A 20280-nucleotide genomic window follows, 5' to 3' on the forward strand; every position below is an offset into this window, starting at 1 on the left:
TACCCTGAACGTGCTCTGATTTTACCATGAACCTACTCTTTCCACTTTCCTCCTTGGAGAGGGCCGTGAATCAGGTATGTAAGAGGACAAGAATTCTTTTTTTTTTTTTCTTAAATTCTTTTATTGGTACATTGTAGGTATACAACACAATTACATTTCTCATTGGGAACTTGTACCTTTACATGATGCGTCTTGGTTCTTAATTTTTCCCCATTCCTAGCCCTCCCTTCACCCCCTCCACCGAGCCTTATTTACAAAGACTTTATTTCCATGTTTTTTCCATTTCTCATCTTTTTTCCTTTCCCTCTTTCCTTTCTCCTGCCCCTCCCACTACCCCTACCCCTTTGGACCTTTTCTTCCTATTTTACATTATCGATTACTCATTCTAATCATTGGTACATTTTAGGTATACAATATAATGACATTCATAGTTGGAAATTTGCACCTTTACATAGTCTCTCTTGGTTCTTATTTTCACCCTTGCCCAGGCCTCCCTTCAACCCCTCCAGTCCTCCTTATTTACAAAGATTTTGTTCCTATTTTTCCGTTTTCTCATATTAATCCCATTCCCTTCTTTCCTTTCCGAGGACAAGAATTCATTCCTAATAATCTAATGCTTTCTCAGTCCTTGGTGACTCCTAATCTACCTCATGACTTTAGCTCTATCTTTGTATTATCTATATCATATACTGATTTTTAAAAAGACACACATAAAAATCTTTAAAAAATACACTTTAAATTATACCCTCAAAAGGAAGTATTATTTGCCATAAATATTTGGTAACTAGAAAAAACACACAGTGGCACAAAATAAAATTGTACATTCTATCCAAATATTGCTCTGAGATTGACAATGTTCTCCCTTTGTGGAAAGGGAATTTAATTTAGCAAGTGTTAAAAACATATTAGTGCCAACCTGACATTTTCTCCTGGAAGTAATCAGAAGGATTTGAAAAAAAGATAGAAAAAAATGTTACTTTTTTGACTTGCAATGCAAAATTTGCTAAGATTGTGCCCAAGTATCACTTCCTGTGATACTGAATACCACCAAGGCCACGGCACACCTCTCTCCTGGTTTGGACAAATCTGTGAGAGGGGAAGTTCTGGGCTCTGAGCCATCTTTGTCCTGGGTTTTCCTATCTGTCAGTTTGGAAGCTGGAAGATCATAAGGTCTTTGTCAGCTCTTTGCTGCCTTCCCATCCTGGACTATGCACTGCGCACTTTCTGCTTCATCCCTTCACATCTGTGTCTCTTGTGGCTTGGTGATCACCCCCATCTGCTGAAAGACCTTGTTACTTCCCTTTGGCAGACCCTTGACAGGTGTATTCCTGCCATGCTTCTTTTCCATGTAACCCCCTTTCATCCCCAACACGTTTCTATTTTATTTTCATGGAATATGTAGCCTTTGTATGCCTTGCCTTTTCCTCAAAGCGAGTTTAATTCTTCTTTTCATTCTTAACCCTCTGCTCTTTGCTGAGGTCTTCTCATTTGGTGTGTGTGTGTGTGTGTGTGTGTGTGTGTGTGTGAAGGATTACCCTCTTTTACTGACTCACATGGATGGTGGTGTGGTGAAGAGAGAGTCAGAGAGTTCTTGACTTGGACAGAGCTGCATCATGTGGGCCCAACCAACAGGAAGCCTGGCACCAGTTTCAAAACCCATTTATTCTGAGTGGAGCAAAATGTCATGATTTCCCGGTCCTACTGCTTTTCCGGGGGATGGTTTATTGTACCACTCCGGCAGGAGCTCTGTAATCACCACAGCATTACTTTAGAGATAATGTGCTTTGAGTCACCTACCGCCATGGTGTACCATTAAGCCTCTCTTGTTTATTTTTCCAGCCCAGAGCAGCAGATGTGTCTGCCGAGAAGCATCAGAGTGCCAGGAAAAGGGGTTTAACATCTGTGTGGAAGTGAATGGCAAGGAGCAGACGATGTCTGAATGTGTGGCGGGGACCCTGAGATGCAGGGAGCAGAGCATCTCAGTCACCAGCATAAAGGCCTGTGCTGCAGACCCCCAGTAGGCTCCTGAGGACCTTGGTCATGTTGTTTGGAATCCAGCAGGCACTGGGCTAAGAGAAAACATCCACATAACTGGGCACTTAGACTACTTTGCCAGCACGAATGCACATTCTTTCTCTTTTTCCTTCCTCCCCAGTGTACACTTCTCTTTTCAACTCTCAGCCACCTGTGTAAACAAATCCCTTGTTCCTCCAAACTTGAGTTCAGATATTCTTTTTTCTTACTTTTCAAAATTGTAAGATGAAAAATATTCATAAGCCACTGTAGGAGCTAGTTATGTGTTCTTGGAAAAGCTCTCTGGACTTTGACTTTTTTGCCTGTAAAATTAGAGGATTAGACTAGAGACACTTGCATGCTTCATTCATCCCTATGATTCCATTAAGTGTTATTGACCCAGCCCATGAGCCAGAATACACTCCGCAAATTGATCAGAGAGAATACAGAAAACAGAAAGAATACAATTTCCTCATTAGAGAGGTTGACTTCTCTCAATGAAATCAAATACAAAAAAGAACCTTGAATGAAAAAAAGACAGATACAATGATTCCCATCCTGAGTGGTAATGTCATGCCTTACCCTATGGTGTCCACTGCCACATGAAGGGATCCCTATTCTTGTCAGCCCTGAACTACTTGAATGTCAGAGCACAGCCCATAGTGCTGTGGCCACAGGGTGCCTTCTGCCTTCTTGTCTGAGAACACATATAATTCAGTCTTCTCTTGGGGACTTTTCTTTATTTAGTATGTGTCAAACACAAGACCTGTAATCACCACTCCCCACCTCTTTTAAAAAGGAATGTTAGTTCATGCTTGAGCTATTGAATGATGAATGTTTGAGAATAGCCTTCTCTAATATGTATATACTCCTGGATTTTTCTAGAATTATATAGTTTGGCCTTCTTTTTATTCCTTATTATTCTTTTATCAAAACAAAAATGCAGCTGCAGAAGGTAAAATGAGTAGGCTTAAGTACAATTTAAAATATGCTTTTATATATAAATACTCTGTATTTTTCTTATGTTGATAAATACATTTCAAAAATACTTTAGTTAAGATAATAAGGATTAGAAAACTCATTAAAGATATTATTTATTAGAATGTATTGATTTGTATAATGTTTGATACTAGAGAATATTTCCATGAAGGATGGCTAAAATGTTCTTGCCTGATGTTTGATCCAGATTTAACTTTGATTCCAAAGTATCCCATGAGGAAAGATGCAATTGTAATACATGTAAGTTACAAGAAGGCAGGTTTTAACTGACTAAAAACAGCAACTTTTAGACATGTCAACTGCATTTATTATAGGTTATTATGGAGTTAATTTCTACCCTGGGTTGGGGGACATATTTGAAAATTCCAGGCCTAGATGTAGGCTCTGAGATACAAGATTGAACAAGGCATTCACATGGGAGGAGCCATCTTAGTGTCCTTCAGGGTATTAACTTAGGGTATTATGGAGTTAGACTTCTCCTGACTATGTAACATCACCTCCACTTCTTAACTCACACAGAGGACATGGTCAGTGTTATCAAATGCTGTCAGAGATTGAGCTCTGAAATAAAGAAACTAGAAATGCATCGTCTCTTATATGAAAATCCAAAATCTGAAATGCTCCTAAGTCTGAAACCTTTTGAATGCTGACATGATACCACAAATAGAAAATTTCACATCTGACCTCTTATGATGGGTCATAGTCAAAATGCAGGTGCACTAAAACCATTGTATATAATCACTTTCAGGTTGTGTGTATTAAATATAAGTGGATTTTGTGTTTAGTTTTGGGTTCCACCCCCAAAACATTGCATTGTCTATGTATAATATTCTAAAATCCAAAAATTCTGAAATTAGAAACGCTCCTGGTTGCAAGCAGTTTGGATAAAAACTACTCAACCTATAGCAAATTTGACAACTAAGATTCGAGAAAAAACTTCAGCAGAGTTACTGAATCAGAAATAAAAGATTGGTGAATCAATGGAGGAAGGAAGAAGTAAATGTCCTTGTAGAGACATATTACTTTGAAATACTAAATTTTGTGCCTCTTTTTCTTTTCTGAATTCCCTTACACACACTGACCTCTCCTCAAGTCATACAGGCACATCCACAATTAGCTACAGAGAACCGGATTGTTGCAGCAGGTTTGTAAAGAAAAGGTTACTTTCAATAACCTAGTCTTTAAAAATGTTTTTGAAATTTACAAAATAAATTTCAAAGAAACTAGAGAGATGTGTGAGAATCCCCTCTGCCTGCCTTTTGCTCCGCCCATTTCAGGGAGAGTCATCTGAGCTAGAATGGGGAATAGCCCAGGAGAGGCTGAAAGCAGTGCTATTTAAACTCTCTTGGACCTAGGGAGAACAGGGGGGGAGAAAGAAATTGTCAGGTTCATTAACCAACACTAGTTTCAGGAAGCTGAATAGGATTCAATTCACATCTTACAGACCTTCCTCACCTTCTACGTGGACAATACAAGTTACTCTAACAGAGGCTGCCTTGGAAGACTTCCTAATGTCTTCCTGTGACATCTTATGCATTTTCTAATATTCAGTCAACAGAAGTGCTGCTTATCAATGCCCTGAAGTTTAATGGGTCCCATCCAAGCTGCTCTTCATGTACTCCCTTCCCATCAGGATACTTTGAAACAGAAGGAAGGGTCTTGCTATTCAGGTGGGGTGCAGAGTGGCAAGCAGGAACACCTGACAAATGGCACTGGGAATCTAAGTTAGCTGACAAAGTTACTGGGTGATTGAATGAAGGCTCCACTCTTAGCTGGGAAGATCATGGCTAATGTCAGCTTCATGTGAGACTTGTGAGCCCATCCAAACGTCAAGTAGCCATTCAAAGTTGCAAGTGCTGCTTTACCCAGCATTCCCTCATAAGGTTTATGAGTTCACATACAAATCATTAATCATTTTTTGTTTTGGTTAAGATGTGTATTTTAATCAGTTTATTTGCCCCATATCGTTTATCATTTGTTCTAAATTTGCTTTGTATTTCAACCCAAATTCCTCATACTCACATACACACATACTAATCCTCTGTATTGGTTAGCTTCCCATTACCATAACAAAATACCTGAGGTAATCAGTTTATAAAGAGAAAAGATTTATTTTGGTCTGGAGGTTTCCATCCAAAATTGAGTGGCTCTATGCAATTAGGGTTTGGATGAAGGCGGTACATTGTGACCAAAGTGTTTAAAAGAACAAAACTGTATTCACTTTGAGTGAAGAAACAAAGAGAGGAGAGGAATAGCCCAAGGTTTCACATTCTCTTTTGAGGCCATGTTCCCAGTCACCTAAGGAGTTCCCACCAGCTTTGTAGCATCTCCCAATAGAGCCACACTGGGGACCAAGCCTGTAACATATGGACCTTTGGGGAACACTCACCCAAACCACAGCATGCCCATACACTTGAGTCCAGGATAATGGGCAGTGAAGATGGTTATCACAAACTTGAAGCTAAGGTAAGATGCTGCATACTTTGGGTATGAGAGGAAATGGAAAATGGATGTTCAATGCTACCTATTTCTCTTTCTCTCTGAGGCAGGGGCAGGAGTAGACAAAGAATAGAAGAAAAGAGGAAAGGAGAGAGAGAGAGAGAGGAGAGAAAGAGGGAGAGGGAGGGTGGGAGAAAGATCAAGAAGAGGAGAGGATTTGGGCCATTTCTAGAACAGCATTGGAAGAAGTGAACAACCATATTTGTGCTGCTATATGCTAGTCCCCTGAGATTTTTCTTTTCCGGATGGATTGGTTAAAGTGTATGCAGCACTGTGTCAGAAACAGAATGGCCTGTTTCTCTTACAGACACTAAGCTCAGTAGGAGGTAATTTCCCTTAATATCTGAAAACCCAGGGAGGCTTAAGACTGCCTTTCAATTACCTTGGTCTTTCAGGCAGTTCACACATTTGGGCATAAGAACGCTGATGGCATGATAGGAGTCCCTGCTGTGACAACCAAAGGGCTACAATTTGTCTTTTTGTTTATTCCTGTCAATCTCTGAAGGCAAAGCTCCAGATCTGCACTCAAAACATCAATTGCATAGGAAAATTTGCTTTTTCAGCCAAGGGTTAACAGGAACAGATGGGAAGATTGTGGTTGTTTCAGAAGGGGTGGCCTGGGGGTGAGAAGGTGGGCAGGAGAAGAGGAAAGAACATGAATATGTTCTTTTTTGGTTCACAGGCTGAGTATAATTTTCTGTGGTAGGATAAACATTGCATTGCTTTGCTCTGTTTTCACTGTTATTTGCATGCATCCTTATGAGAAGAAACTGGTAACTGAGTTCCAGAGGAGCCTCTTCAATACACAACAGGCCAATGGAACTCAAGAAAGAGGCTCTTTTTGGACCACTTTGCAGTTAAGAATGGGGTTAGGACATTGGCCAACTGAACCTCTAGGCAAGCCTCTTAGACTATTTGGAGAATGCAGTAGGTAATGGAGGAGGGCTTTTTTTTAATCTTGTTTTTCAGTGGCTTACAAATTGAAAAAGAAGTGTGAGTCACATATATTTGGAAAATTATATTCTCCAAATTTATCTTGCCTTCAGGATAACTACATAATTCAATAAATAAAATCCAGGACAGTTTGTCCAGAAGGAATACAAGTAGGTAAGCATATTTTACTAGATAAATAAAGTTTGATGAAAAGTTGGAACAAATGCCATCTTTTAGGTCATGTCTTAGTGATATACACTGACACACAGACCACAGACAGATACACATGCACACGTTTTGTAATGAATTCCACTGTCCCCATATTCCTCTTGATTCTGTCACTTTTTCTACTCTTCTATTTTAAGGAATACCTGAAAGAAATGAGTAATAAAGAGGAATTCCAGGAAATGATAATTCATAGGCTTGCAATTGTATAAAATTACCACTGAGAATGCTGCTGTTAGGGACTCATGATGAGCTTCCAGGCTGCTTCTACATCTGAGTGGCCAGGCCTTCTCTAATTCTATGCTTAGGTGATTTGAAAGCTAATGCTGGAGTTGAAGACTAAATCATGTAATAAAAACATTATTAGAAAATGTCAGCTATAATTTCAGTCTGTTGAGGGCTCTAGAAGAAATGCCTCATTTTGTATTTCATTCTCTGAAACTATGGCAGTGCAGGGACCATTCCAGATAAACAATTTCCCTGGTCTCTTTCACTGGAAGCCAATTTTTATTTCTTTCCATCTGTAATCTTTGTTCTTCTCTTTTCTGGCAAAACTGCTTTCATAGCAGGGTCAGCCAAGCTGAAAGTTCCTAATTTACCCACAGAGCACTGGCTCTCACTTGGGTTAAAAGGGCAGACCACTGAGTTGCAACATAACATGATTAATAGCTCTACAGAGCATTGCTAGCCTATTAGGTAGTTCATGTGCACCATAGAATCTCTGTCCTATAACAAATATGAGTTGAAAAATTATTACATGTACAAATAATAGTGAGGCAAGCAAGAGGAGTGGGACTAAAAATAATCTGTAATTTCTTCAAAAGTACTTTAACAAGCTTTTTCTCTGTAACTATTTCCTTGAGACCTTCAAGGAGCCTTCCACACTTGAATGATATACTTGCATTGAATCTCTTTGACTAAATCACAGAAGGTCCTTAGAAGACTAAGTGGAAAGAGAAACATCAGGAAAGATCAGTGATGACTCCCTGAAGAGGAATCATAGTGGTTGGGAGGGATCAATAGAAATAATTATTGTAGAAGGAAGAGAGACCAAAATTTCTCCTGTCACAAAGGTTAACTGTATATTTTGCTTGAATTAAAAGAGTAAGAATGCTGTACTGTGATGGGGTCCAGCAGTGGCTGTGAAGCATCCAGAGCAGGAGGATCACATGGTAACCTGGGAGTTCCTGGGTTGGAGGAACTACCTAATATTTAGCCTTCTAAGAAGGGCAGCAACAGTCACAGGGAATGTGGACACACAAGTTTGGATAATCAGCTGGCTTTATGTACCACTGAGTTTATGAAAATATTTGGAGTCTAGTGATAAATTATTAATAGTGTTAATATTTAAATTGTAGAACTAACATTGTTTGAACAATGATTCGGTGTCAGGTTTATGAATGCTTTATATGTGCTGTAATCTGAATGTTTGTATTTCACAGAATTAACATGTTGAAACCTAATCCCAAGGTGATGATATTAAGAGGTGGGCACTTTAGAAAGTCATTAGAATTTTTCCACCCTGACTCCAAGACCCGAAAATGACCCAATAAAAAAAGAGAACTATAGGCCAGTTTCTTTAAGGAACATAGATGCAAAAATCCTAAATAAGATACAGGCAAACAGAATGCATCAAATCATAAAAAAAAAATCATATAACATCACCAAGTAGGATTCATTCCAGGGAAGCAGGAATGGTTCAACATACACAAATAAATATGCTACATGTTTCTATTTAGAAGGACAAAAACCACATGATCATCTCAATAAATGCAGAAAAAGCATTTGACAAAATCCAACACCCATTCATGATAAAAACCCTGAAGAAAATAGGAATAGAAGGTGTTTATTTCAAGCTAATAAAAGCCAACTATGACAAACCAACAGCGAGTATCATACTAAATGGAGAGAAGCTGCAACCATTCTGTCTAAATCAGGAATAAGACAAGGATGTTTGTGGTTACAACGTCTGTTTAATACAGTTCTTGAAACATTAGCTAGAGCAATAAGACAAGAGAAAGAAAGACAAGAGTTATGGGTAGGGAAGGAAGAAGTATTAAAAAAGACTCCAGGCATACTCAGCTGTATTATCTTTGTCAGAGGGGACAAATCCCTTCACTGGAGGAAGGATAGCCTCTTTAACAAATGGTGCTAGGAAAATTGGCTATTCACATGCAAAGGCATATGGAAAATAGACCTATATATCTCACTATGCGTTAAATTAAAATAAAAATGGATTAAAGATCTAAACATTAGAATAGAAACACCTAATCTGCTGGAGGACAAAATGGGTACAATTCTTAAAGCATAGGTGTAGGCAAAGACTTTCTGAACAAACCCTGATTGCAGAAGAAATAATACCAAGAATCAACAAATCAGATCACATGAAATTAAAAAGCTTCTGTGTAGCAAAGGAAACCACTAACAGAGTGAAGAGACAACCTAGAGAATGGGAAAATTTTTTTTGCCAGCTACTCAGAAAAAATACTAATATCTAGAATGTATAAAGAACTCAAAAATGTTAGACCCCAAATTTAAAGACCCAATTAAAAACAGACATCTTAAATGAATAGACATCTCTCAGAGGAGGAAATAAAAATGACCAATAAAATCATGAAAAAATGTTCAACATTGCTGGCCATGTGAGAAAAAGCAAATTAAAACCACACTGAAAACAAAGCTTTTGTACATAGGGAGGGGAGAGAGCTTGAGGGAGGTGAATGGGATAGCATAAAATTTATTTGAAAAAGCACTGAGATTGTATCTCACCCCAGAAAGAATGGTTACCACCAAGAAATCAACCAGTAACAAAAGCTGGTGAGGCTGTGGTGAGAAAGGAGCTTTTCTTTATTGTTGGTGGGACTCTAAAGTGATATAACCACTGTGGAAATCAGTAAGGAGACTCTTCAAAAAACTAAAAGTAGAAATTCCATTTGACTCAGCTATTCCTCTCCTAGATATCTTCCCAAAAGAGTTAAAGACATCATACTACAGTGATGTATGTATATGCATGTTTATAGCAGTGCAATGCATAATAGCTAAATATTAAAAAGAGCCTATATGTCCACCAACAGATCAATAAATAAAACATATGGTATTTATATACAGTGGAGTACTGTTCTCTCATAAAGAAGGATAAACTTCAGTCATTTGTAGGAAAATGGATACTCCTTGAGATCATACTGTTAAGTGAAATAAATCATACAGATGAGCTTAAATATTGTATGGTTTCTCATATTAAAAACTTTATATATGTATGTATATAGCACAAAATAAATGACAGATAGTAAGAACAAAATGAAAAAAATGGTATTTTAATCCAATGTGAACAATGTATCTAAATGTGTACCTTGACTTGGTACAATTGTCTTACATGTTTTATATCTTCTTTGCCCTATCGGTCTGGTTTTCAATCAGTATATATTATAATTAACTTTATAAGGTCTCATAATATTAAAATGAATCTGAGGCTGCAAAAATAAAAGGGGGGTGGAAGGAAGGGGGAAAAAAGAATTTAGATGTTCTATGTACATGTACCAATTCCCTACACTGCATGTAATCATTATGTACTGCAAACATGAACCAATAAAAGTAAAACAAAAAAAAGAGTTATTAGCGGTTTAGCTCCATGAATAGGACTAGTGCCTTTATAAAAGAACGTGAAGGAACTTCCTACCATATATGAGGAAGGGCTCCTTACCAAATGCTAAATCTGCTGGCATCTTAATCATGGACTTCTTATATTGGAAGTGTGAGCAATAAATTCTTTGTTTATAAATTACCCAGTCTTAGATATTTTATTATAGCAACCTGAATGGACTAAAATGTATTATTTAATCTCCAAAACAGCACCTTCAGGAAGAGAATGATCTTAATTTTGTAGATATTGATGAACTAAGAGGTTATAAGTCTTTCTCAAGCCCCACAGCTGGTAAGTGTTGGATCCAGAATGTGAGAAAGAGAGTCCTGGAAATTCCTGCCAGGATGAATCTTTCTAATATTAGAGTTTAGATACTTAAAGGTTCAGTGGCAAAGTGTTTTTCATGTGTCCAGTCTATCTAATTTTTATCAATCAATCTGTAGGAAATGTTCTTTATTGAATGCAAACGTAGATGGGCAGTGGTGATATAGACATATAAAAAAATCAAAATCTTGTTTCAATAGATTGATACTCAGTTACTGAGAATTACCTATAGCTCTCAGATGGCTCAAACCAAATTCTCTTATTGCTTTTTGACATTCTGAAACTTTCCTGTGCAATATGGTAACTACTGGCTATCCATGGCTATTTAATTAAAATTAATTAAGGCTTAATAAAAATGTGATTCCTCAGATTTATATTAGGTACATTTCAAGTGCTCTGTTGCTACATGTGACTAATGGCTGCCGTTAGTGGCTATCAATCAGTGTAGGAAGAAAAAAAATACTTTCATCATTGATGAAAGTTTTATAGAACAGTGTTATTTTGAAAAGTTACTTCACTTTAACCTGTTAACAGAAGTCACTTAAACCTCTTTCCCTTACCTCCTTTTTCTTGCCCTGTTTCATGTATGTTATGCTTGGGAATAGCATCTGACTCCATTAAGAATTTAATGAAAGCTATTATCCAGAAAATTCACCTATGCAATTATATACAGAAATTTGCGTACAATTTTGGTGAGATCACGGACCCTCTGTGTAATAGTTACCTACGATGCATGGAAAATTGCCTCAAAACATAGTAACTTAAAAATACCAAAGATTTATTATCACATAGCTTTGTGGTTCAGGAATTTGGGAACTTAATGGTTCTATCTTAGAACTCTCATTAGATTGCAAGATAGTTGCCAGATGTAGCACATATGAAGATAAGATTCTCAGGTAAATTTAAAATTTAAATAAATAATAAATAATTTTTAGTGAGATGTATAATTGGGGTGTGCTATTAGTGAAAAACATTATTTGATGTTTAGCTAAAAATCAAATTTAGCTAGGCATTCTGTATTTCATCTTACAGCCCCAGGTTCCAGTTAAAGAGTCACCTGAAGATTTTATGTTCATGAGTCCATTCTGAAGATTGCTCACTTTCAGGCCTCATAGATTAGGGTTGATTGTTCAAGGAGGCATCCATTCTTTGTTACATGGAACTTCCTATGTCATATGCTCAAGGTTGCTCTGAGTGTCCTCACTGTATGTCAACTGGCTTTCTCCACAGTGATTAAAGAGAGCACAATACGATCTGTGACCTTGTCTTAAAAGTCATAATCCATCATTTCTGAGGTAGTGTACTGGCTGCACAGGTCAATCCTATTCATTGTTTGAGGGCATCGATACCAAGAGGCACCAGGAACATCCTGGAGGCTGGCTCTATCTCTGGAATACATATACAGATTTCATGGAATACCAACTCTACAAGGGCACAGATCTTCTGTTTTTCCTCATTCCCGTTTTCCCACTGGCTGTAACAATACCTTATAAAATTGTAGGTACTCAGTAAATATTTATTCGATAAATGAATAAAAGGACACTTGGTCCAGAATTTTTGAACCAAGTGTCACTTTCAGCTTCTGGATTCTGTAGGAACAAGAGATGCTTCCCCAAAAAGTTTGAGAATGAAGAGATTAGAATAAAAATAATAGGAATTTTCAGGGGTATTCTAGAGGGATATATTAGTCATGCTGGTAATAAATGATTATGATGGTGATGCTGAATGAGTATCAAGTTCTGTGTTGGAAACTTCTTTTTATGTACCTAATTTCATGTATGGAACTGTCCACTTACACATCATGGAAAAGAGTAAAGAATTATGCTCCAGTTATTATGAAGAATGTTAGTATACACACCCCATATATGCACAACAGACATGCAATATTGCTCTATGTTAAAAAATGAAAAGGAAACAATAAAATCTGGTAAAATTTCAGGTAGGGTTCTTTGCAGAAAATTACCTGGCATTGTCTTGATGTGTAAATTACAACCCAGGAGCAAATAGACAGGTTAAGATTTATTGTTAAGACTGTATTTTAGAAAGAGTGTGGGTAGTAATTCAAAGCTGATGAAGATATAAGAGGAAAGGTTTATATGTGGAAGTAACAGTAGCTGTCTTATTACTGGCAGTGTAATTGTGTCAAGTTCTGTCACTTTTTGATGTGTGCTGGGATTTAAGTATCCCAAGATAGAGGACTAACCTGTGCAAAACCATGAGGCTGTCGCCAATCAAATACAGGTTATTCCTGAAGTGAATTTGTGGGATTTATTTTTTTACTAGTGGAAGCCACCAAGGAGATTGTAGAAATGAAGACTTTCCTACCCAAGATTCCCATTCTATGCACCATCTTCCCACAAATTTATCAGTTAATACAGGAGTCACTTTTAGAAAAAGCCTAGCAGTTTATTTCTTGATGGCTTACAGAGGGATACTTGTCTCTTTACACCTTCTCAGGAGGGTCTGCAAGGCAGCTTTGGCTGCTCTTTGGACACCAATACAGGGGTCTAGGCAAAGTGCTTGGAGTCCTGAAATGGAAAGAGTAGCTAGGATAAGTGAATGAAGAGAACCAGACCCCAGCAGAAGGAACGTCCTGAACCAATGCTCAATTTATGAGGCAGTGTAAAGCTACCATTGAGAGTCAAACCTGTGTGATACTCAGGTCCTAATGCTCATGTTTTACTCTGAAAGCCAGAATTTGGAGCTACAAGTCTAGAATCTTAACACTGAAATAAAGAAAGAGTGGCTGGAGGTGTAGGTCAGTGGTAAAGTGTGGGCTTCGCCTGAGTGAGGCCCTGGGTTCAACCTCCAGTATGGAGAGAAAGGGCAGGGGGAGAATGGGGGAAGAGGGAGGAGGGAGAAGAGAAGAGGTCCTGAGCTTGTGATCAGTAGATTTAGACAACTGAAAAATCATAGTCTGTTGGGAATGACATATACAAAAATTTGGAGCTGGAGGTTGCTTTAAATTGTATAGAAATTCCACGGTCTAGAGCGCCTCAGAGACAACAATTGTATCCTAAAATTTTTTAGGGGTGGGTCTGATTAAAATACATTCTGTGCATGTATAAAACCCTACTTTAACTCAATATTTTGTGAAATTAATGGGCACTAGTAAATGTATATTTAAAAATTTTCTGTTTCTGGACTCATACAGAATTTGGAGCTGTAACAGCTTCTCTTTCCCTAAAATGTAACAGTAAGCTGGGCAGAAACTAGGGTTGGCACTCACGTGTGGTCAACTGTTCTCTGTCTAATAACTCCACATATTGGCTGGTCAAATTGAGGACAATGGCATCTAAATTCAACAGAAGAAAAAGTTACTGATTTAGGAGAGAAGTGGATCATGTAAGACTCTTCACCTGGTTAGTGAATGAGCAAATTCTATATCTCCCTCTGCAATCCTTCCTTAGGATGATGTTAGGAGAACCTTTACTGGGTTTTGAGCCCCATGTCTGGAAATGGCCCCCGAGCTTCATGTTAGTAATTTGACAAAGAGGTAACACAGAAAGGTTAACTGTTCAGGACAACATCGCAAGACCAAGATCTGCTGGTCCCCACATCAACATGCGTTCTATTTGTATCATGTTACTGCTCAAGCTCTCAGTTTAAACTGAGGTTAGAATGCTGAGTATGGTTTCAATTAAGGGATGAAGTGAAGGAAAGCATGAAAAGGCAGCAGGCTTGAGGCATAGACTTGGGGGAAATGAAAAAGCAATGACTCGTAACCAGGAGGAGAGTGGAAGGTTCAGCAAGGACACCCTCTGATGGGAGGAGGGTGAGTGCTGGCAAGTCAGAAGAGGTTATATGCTTTCGTCTGTGAAAGAAAACATGTTCTCTTGAAGGAAGATGTTGAAAGACACGAAATGATTTTCTTCCTGGTCTTTTTTTGCGGGGGAAGATTGGGAGGTAAGGGTCATACCAATCATACCGGTGTTAAGCCTTGGGTAGCCTTTTGGTCAAAACAAAAACTAGTTGGGAAAGAACAGACACATCTGAGTGGGGAATGTGGATGTGAACTCACCTGTGAGTTTGACAGCTGCACTCCTGATCATCTCCCAGCTGCTGGTGAAAAAGGTGAACGAGTGTGTGTGGAGGATCCACAGAATTTCCTGATTTTTCTTTGCTTACAAGAGATGAATTTTACAAAGAGGGCAACTGGAAAGTGACTGTGGTGATTGAACTAATTATGTCAACTTAATTGGTTTAAGAAGCAGCAAGGAGATTAGGGAAAAACATTTCTGGGTGTGCCTGGTGGGCATAGTACCTGGTGTAACCTTAAGTACTGTATCACTTTTCCCTCTCTAGCACTATTCCTCTGCACTGCATCCTGGCTGCCTTGAACTAAGCATTTTTGCTCTGCTGTGGTGTAGGGAGCAGGGGAAGGGGACGTTACCAGAACCTCTGCAGTAAGTCCTAGTCTCCGGTGAGCCACGGCAGCACATGGCGAATTACAGGAAAGGTAGACAAATGAGACTGAGAAGAAGCTGAGCTTCGGGTCTGATCAGTGCTGCTCTAGGCGGCAAAGACAAGAAGCCCTAGCTTGCAGCACCTTTTATTTAGTCCGTCCAAAGAAACAAATGTAACAAATGAATAATGTAGATTTCAGTATCATATTGGGATGAACAAGGTGTAACAAAAGACTGAGTGGGGGCAGCGGAAATCTAAGAACAATGAGGAACTATGCAGATGAAGATTTAGTTCCTTCCAGGAACTACACAGATGAAGATTTGGTTCCTCCCAGGGTGTCTCCCACAGGTGTGGTCTTGTCCTGGAGGATTACAGCATCATGGGATCATTGAGATCTCCCTTGTGACCTGAGGCCAAAATGGAAGTATGTCTTGGAGTGCTATTGCTGGCCTGTAGGCAGGAGAACTAGGCCTACTCAAATGATTTTTCCCTAGAATTATGTAGCATTGCTCCCAACACTATGGTGTTTCTACTTTGGAGAACTGACCATGGACTGAATCCCCTGAAACTGTGAGCCAAATTTAACCTCTCTTTTAAATTACAGGTGTCTTTTATAATATCTCAGCAATGGGAAAGCTGTCTAATATAATGACCCTTTATTTTCATCACCTTATAAGTCCTCAAAAGGGAACTCTAAAGGCCAGTAAACATTCATGCAGCCATTTATTGATTAATTAATTGATTGAAAGTTATCTTATGGGTGTTTAAATTTATTCAGGAAGGCACTAGGGATTAAGAAATGAATCGACAGATGGAAGTTTCTGGAACCTGGAAGAGCAGATCATAGTGCTAGGAGAAGGAGAAGAAGGCAACGTGGGTGGATACCTAGAATCATTGTGATCCCTGACAGGCCAGAGATTCTTTGTTATGTTGCTTTCCCATATGGGACTGGTTTAGTCTCTTGTTCTGCCATTTTCAGGTGGTATCTGCTGTACACTCACCAGTTTCATACAAAATTGCCTATAGAAATCTCTGGCTCTTGGTAGGTCTTGATCAAGGAGATGGTCTAGTATCTCATAGAGTTCCTGAAGGCCCAGGAAAGGGAAGCAGATGATCAAGACATCACGACAAGCCTAAAAAACAGTGTTTTCTGGGTCACAGTCCACAAGGTAGGGACCTCATTCCAGAAAGGAAGAAATGCTGAGTAGTATTGGGGAAGTAGTAGTAAAAGTCAGTGGTTCAAAGAGCGTTACAATCACTTCTAGTGTTTTTTCCAGTTTCAAGGATGGAACAGTAAACTTGGGAAGAGATGACAAGAAAGAACCCAGAGCTGGAGAAATAGTTTTTAGGCTCAGGTCTTGGGGGTGATTTTAGATCTGGCTTCTGCTTTAGTTAGATCAGGCTTACTGGCACTTGTCAGCCCTGGGACAAGAGGAGGTACAGGTGTCTGTGCAGGGCGACTTACAGCTCCAATCTTGGGATTGGGATCCCAGAGGTGGAGAAGGAATGAAATCATGCTCTTTTTTATCTCTTCAGCAAAAAATGTCTTCCACTGTCTTCCTGTTAGGGATGCCAGATTCTCAAATAAGATGATGGCAGTCAGTCTCACGTTATCTTGCTCCTGTGGTGACAAGTGCATCTTCTCATAGGCCATTCCCTGCCAGCCCACCCTGAAGTACTGCTCTACTTCAGTAAAGAAAGGCTGAAACCAAGATGATGGTCTCTATTAGTTAAAAGAAGTCTTTTTTTTCTTCTGGAAGCTCTGTTCCAAACTGCATAAATTAAAATAAAACAAAAACATGAGTCTAGGGTTCCAGTGATGCTATAGAAGTGTAGGCTTGATTTCTGCCTTTGAGTAACTAGTGGGAAAGTGTGGCCATAGGAATGATAAACAGGAGCACTGGCAGCAGGATGCCAGAGAGGATTCATGTCCATGTTACACAAATCAACCTGATTGCATCATTAGCCTGGAGTTATGGGACCTTTAATCTAATTGCCTAAGATACTGAACTCTTTTCCAAGATGCTAAACACTTTCTGCAGGGATCTCAGATATTGGGACCTTGAGTCTCAGGTTAAACAAAAAAGTGCCTGGCTCTTCTCTTGAAGTTATGGAATTTCCTTGCTTTTTGTCCAGGATAGTAGGTGATGACTTCAAGAAACAAAGGGTAAGAATTTGGAGGAAGACAGACTCCTATTATCTCATGTATGTGCTTTACTGATATAGTTCAGAGTCCCAACACAGGAAAAAAAAAATGAAGTTAGATGAGTTTTCCGAAAGCTTTGTTTTCAGGCTTAGAGAACTAGTTTAAAATGTGCATATGAATACAGAGGGATGAATGAAAATGTGTTCTGGGTATAGAATATTATTTAGCTAAGCAAGAAAAATAAAAAGGGAAATTGATATAGATGTTCAAGCAAAATAAAGATGACTTTTTAGGAAAAGGTCAGAATAGCTAAATGAATGCATAATAAATACCTTGGAATAATAGACCTGAAAGCAGAAATAGTTCTTTAAATATATTAGGATTAAGGTCAAGGTATATAATATATTTGTAAAAAAAAAAAAAAATCTCGTTTTTTTTTTTAAAGAAAGAAAACCCAAAGCAAAATACCCAAAAGATAGACATTTACTTAAAACAAGAAAAGAAACACCTTTGGAATTTTCTCACATCAATAAAATGAAACGCAGAGTAATGAAAAAGCAGAAAAAAGAAGTGGCAATGATGTTTTAGGAGGATGACAGAGATATTAAGAAATATATACATGTCCAATGCCTTCATTTTTAAATTGAGAAAATGGATTATGAGGTAAAATGATTTGCTCAGGAAGTGTGAAATATGGCAAAAAGACTGGAATATAAGTAACAACTATGTTTACATTTCTACTATTTCATTAAAGCATCTAATGAAGGGGCAGGAGGGTGGGAGAGAAAGAGAGAGAGAGAGGGCAAACTTGGAGATGACAGTCTTATGCTTAATCTTTAGAAAAATAGAGGGACAAAGTATCATAGGTTTAAATATAGTTGCAGAAATATTTGCAGAAAGATAACCTTACTGTGTGGGGGGCCTTGCCCCCCCGCTAGAACCCTTGAGTGCCTTTTACGGACATATCCGGGCCTGCTGCAAATCTACCCGGCAACAAGGAAGTAGCCCCAGTACCCTCCTCTTGCTCCTCCCCTCTAGCCCTACGGTATATATGTTGTAACAGCTTCTGCAATAAACGAGACTTGATCAGAAACCTGTCTTGTCTCCATCTCTCGTGTCCCCTGTCCCCTCTCATCCTCGCTCCCCCTCTAGGGTCTCCGTTGACTTACCCGCGGGCCGGGACAAGTGGCGCCCAACGTGCGGCCAGAGAACGGGGGATCCAGTGAAGGACGCTGCTCAGGGGCCCTAAGATTAAGATTGAGGAACAAAGAGCACACTCGACACGGGAGAGGCTTGCAATTGACGTGGACCTGCCGTCTTTTTGCACCTCGGTAAGTTGAGCAGCGATTATGGGACAGGGCATTAGTCAGCACGAATTGTTTGTGCAAGGTCTCAAGAAGACATTACAGGCACGAGGGGTAAAGGTTACAGTCAAACAGTTGTTAAGATTTTTTGATTATATTAAAGATCTCTGTCCCTGGTTCCCTGCTGAGGGAACCATTGACGAACAGAGATGGAAAAAGGTGGGGGAAGCTCTCCAGGATTATTATGCCACTTGCGGACCCGGGAAGGTCCCTATTGCGGCGTTCTCATATTGGAATTTGATTAATGATATTATTTCTCATAAAGCGAGGGATCCACTGGTGGCGCAGGCTATACAGGCTGGGGAGGTAGCTCTCCGAGATGGTAAGGGGCTGACACCCGCCAGTGATTCTGACGCAGTCTCCCGGGCCAATATGGCGCCGGGGCCCAGGCCCGTTGAGACCACGACTTCTTTGTCAGACAAAGAAGAGGACTTGATGTCCTTTGACAGTGACGACGATCCCGCCCCCGACGGACATGACGTCCCTTCGGACCAACCCCAAACGGCCACGAACCCTGCCAAGCCCTGTAGGGCAGGGCCTCGCCGAACCCCTGCTTCCTTGCTTTCCGCCACCGCCTCTAGGACAGCCCCACCCTCGCGGAAGGTTCCGCCCCTATATCCCTCCCTTCAAGCCTATCGTGGCCCGCCTCCGCCCCCAGATCCGCCCCAAGAGGGCTCCGGGTCGGAGGAGCCCGCGGGGGGAGCATTGTGGGGCGACTCCGGATATCCCCCTCCTTATATCTCTTCAGGCCCCGACACTCCCACTCTGGCATGTCCTGTTGTTGATCCCCAAAAGGAACTCCGGGACAAAATAGAATTTCTAAAAGAACAGATAAGGTTAGAAAAGGAACACCAAGAACTTATTACCCAGCTTGAAGGCTTAAGAACAGGCAAAGCCCATAAAAATGTCCGTAGAGAAGACAAACTTAAGCCACGACCCCCCGTTAGAGGGGCGGCCCCTAGGGTGCCATCCGGGTCGGGAGTATCCCTGAAACTTAAAAATGCGGAAGCCTTTCCCGTAACTAAAACTACTGACGCACAGAGACAGGCGTGAAGACACCACAGTGGTTTTGATTTTAAGGTCATTAAAAAATTTAAAACGGCTGCAGCTCAATATGGGGCCACTGCACCTTACACCATGGCTATTTTAGAATCGGTGGCAGAAAATTGGCTCACCCCAATTGATTGGCAGACTCTGGCCCGCGCCACCCTTACAGGAGGTGATTATTTATTATGGAAATCTAAATATGTTAAAAATTGCCGAGAAACTGCTAGGCGCAATGCTCAGGCGGGGAATGGATGGGTGCTTGACATGCTCCTTGGGGAGGGGGCCTACGCCGCCAACGACCAACAAATACAATTTGATGCGGGGTTATATGCCCAGATTCAGACCGCCGCCACTAGGGCCTGGAAAAAGCTCCCCTCCAAAGGAGACGTGAGTGCCTCCCTCACTAACATTCGGCAGGGCCCAGACGAGCCATTTGCGGACTTTGTCCACCGCCTTCTCACGGCGGCAGGCCGGATTTTTGGGAGCGCGGAGACAGGGACAGATTTTGTTAAACAGCTTGCTTTTGAGAACGCCAATGCCGCCTGTCAGGCCGCTATCCGCCCCTATAAAAAGAAAACTGACCTTTCCGGCTACATTCGCCTTTGTTCTGAGATTGGGGCCGCCTACCAACAGGGCCTTGCCATGGCGGCCGCCATGCAAGGCTTCACAGTCAAACAATTTTT

General features: G+C 40.1%; 2 protein-coding genes across 5 annotated transcripts in view; one reads left to right on the top strand and one right to left on the bottom strand.

Moving 5' to 3' along the window:
- The window catches only part of C7 (complement C7), a 62622-nt gene extending 59024 nt beyond the window's left edge, over window positions 1-3598 (top strand). For 3 of the 4 annotated variants that reach the window (XM_087189337.1, XM_021261462.2, XM_004848579.4), the window contains one exon: window positions 1840-3598. In XM_087189337.1, the coding sequence (XP_087045463.1) occupies window positions 1840-2021 (182 nt within the window). In that variant the 3' untranslated portion in view covers window positions 2022-3598. The remainder of the gene's footprint in view (window positions 1-1839) is intronic. The other variant, XM_087189336.1, reaches the window with a different exon arrangement.
- A 9456-nt stretch (window positions 3599-13054) lies between these two features.
- The window catches only part of Mroh2b (maestro heat like repeat family member 2B), a 75290-nt gene continuing 68064 nt past the window's right edge, over window positions 13055-20280 (bottom strand). The window contains 5 exon segments of the mRNA XM_004848578.2: window positions 13055-13161; window positions 13863-13928; window positions 14655-14751; window positions 16036-16173; window positions 16506-16661. Coding sequence (XP_004848635.1) covers window positions 13055-13161; window positions 13863-13928; window positions 14655-14751; window positions 16036-16173; window positions 16506-16661 — 564 coding nt within the window.

The sequence above is a fragment of the Heterocephalus glaber genome, unplaced genomic scaffold (genome assembly GCF_053883595.1).
Source record: "Heterocephalus glaber isolate CG9 unplaced genomic scaffold, H.glaber_assembly_v1.0 deba00001538, whole genome shotgun sequence".
Taxonomy (NCBI): Eukaryota; Metazoa; Chordata; class Mammalia; order Rodentia; family Bathyergidae; genus Heterocephalus; species Heterocephalus glaber.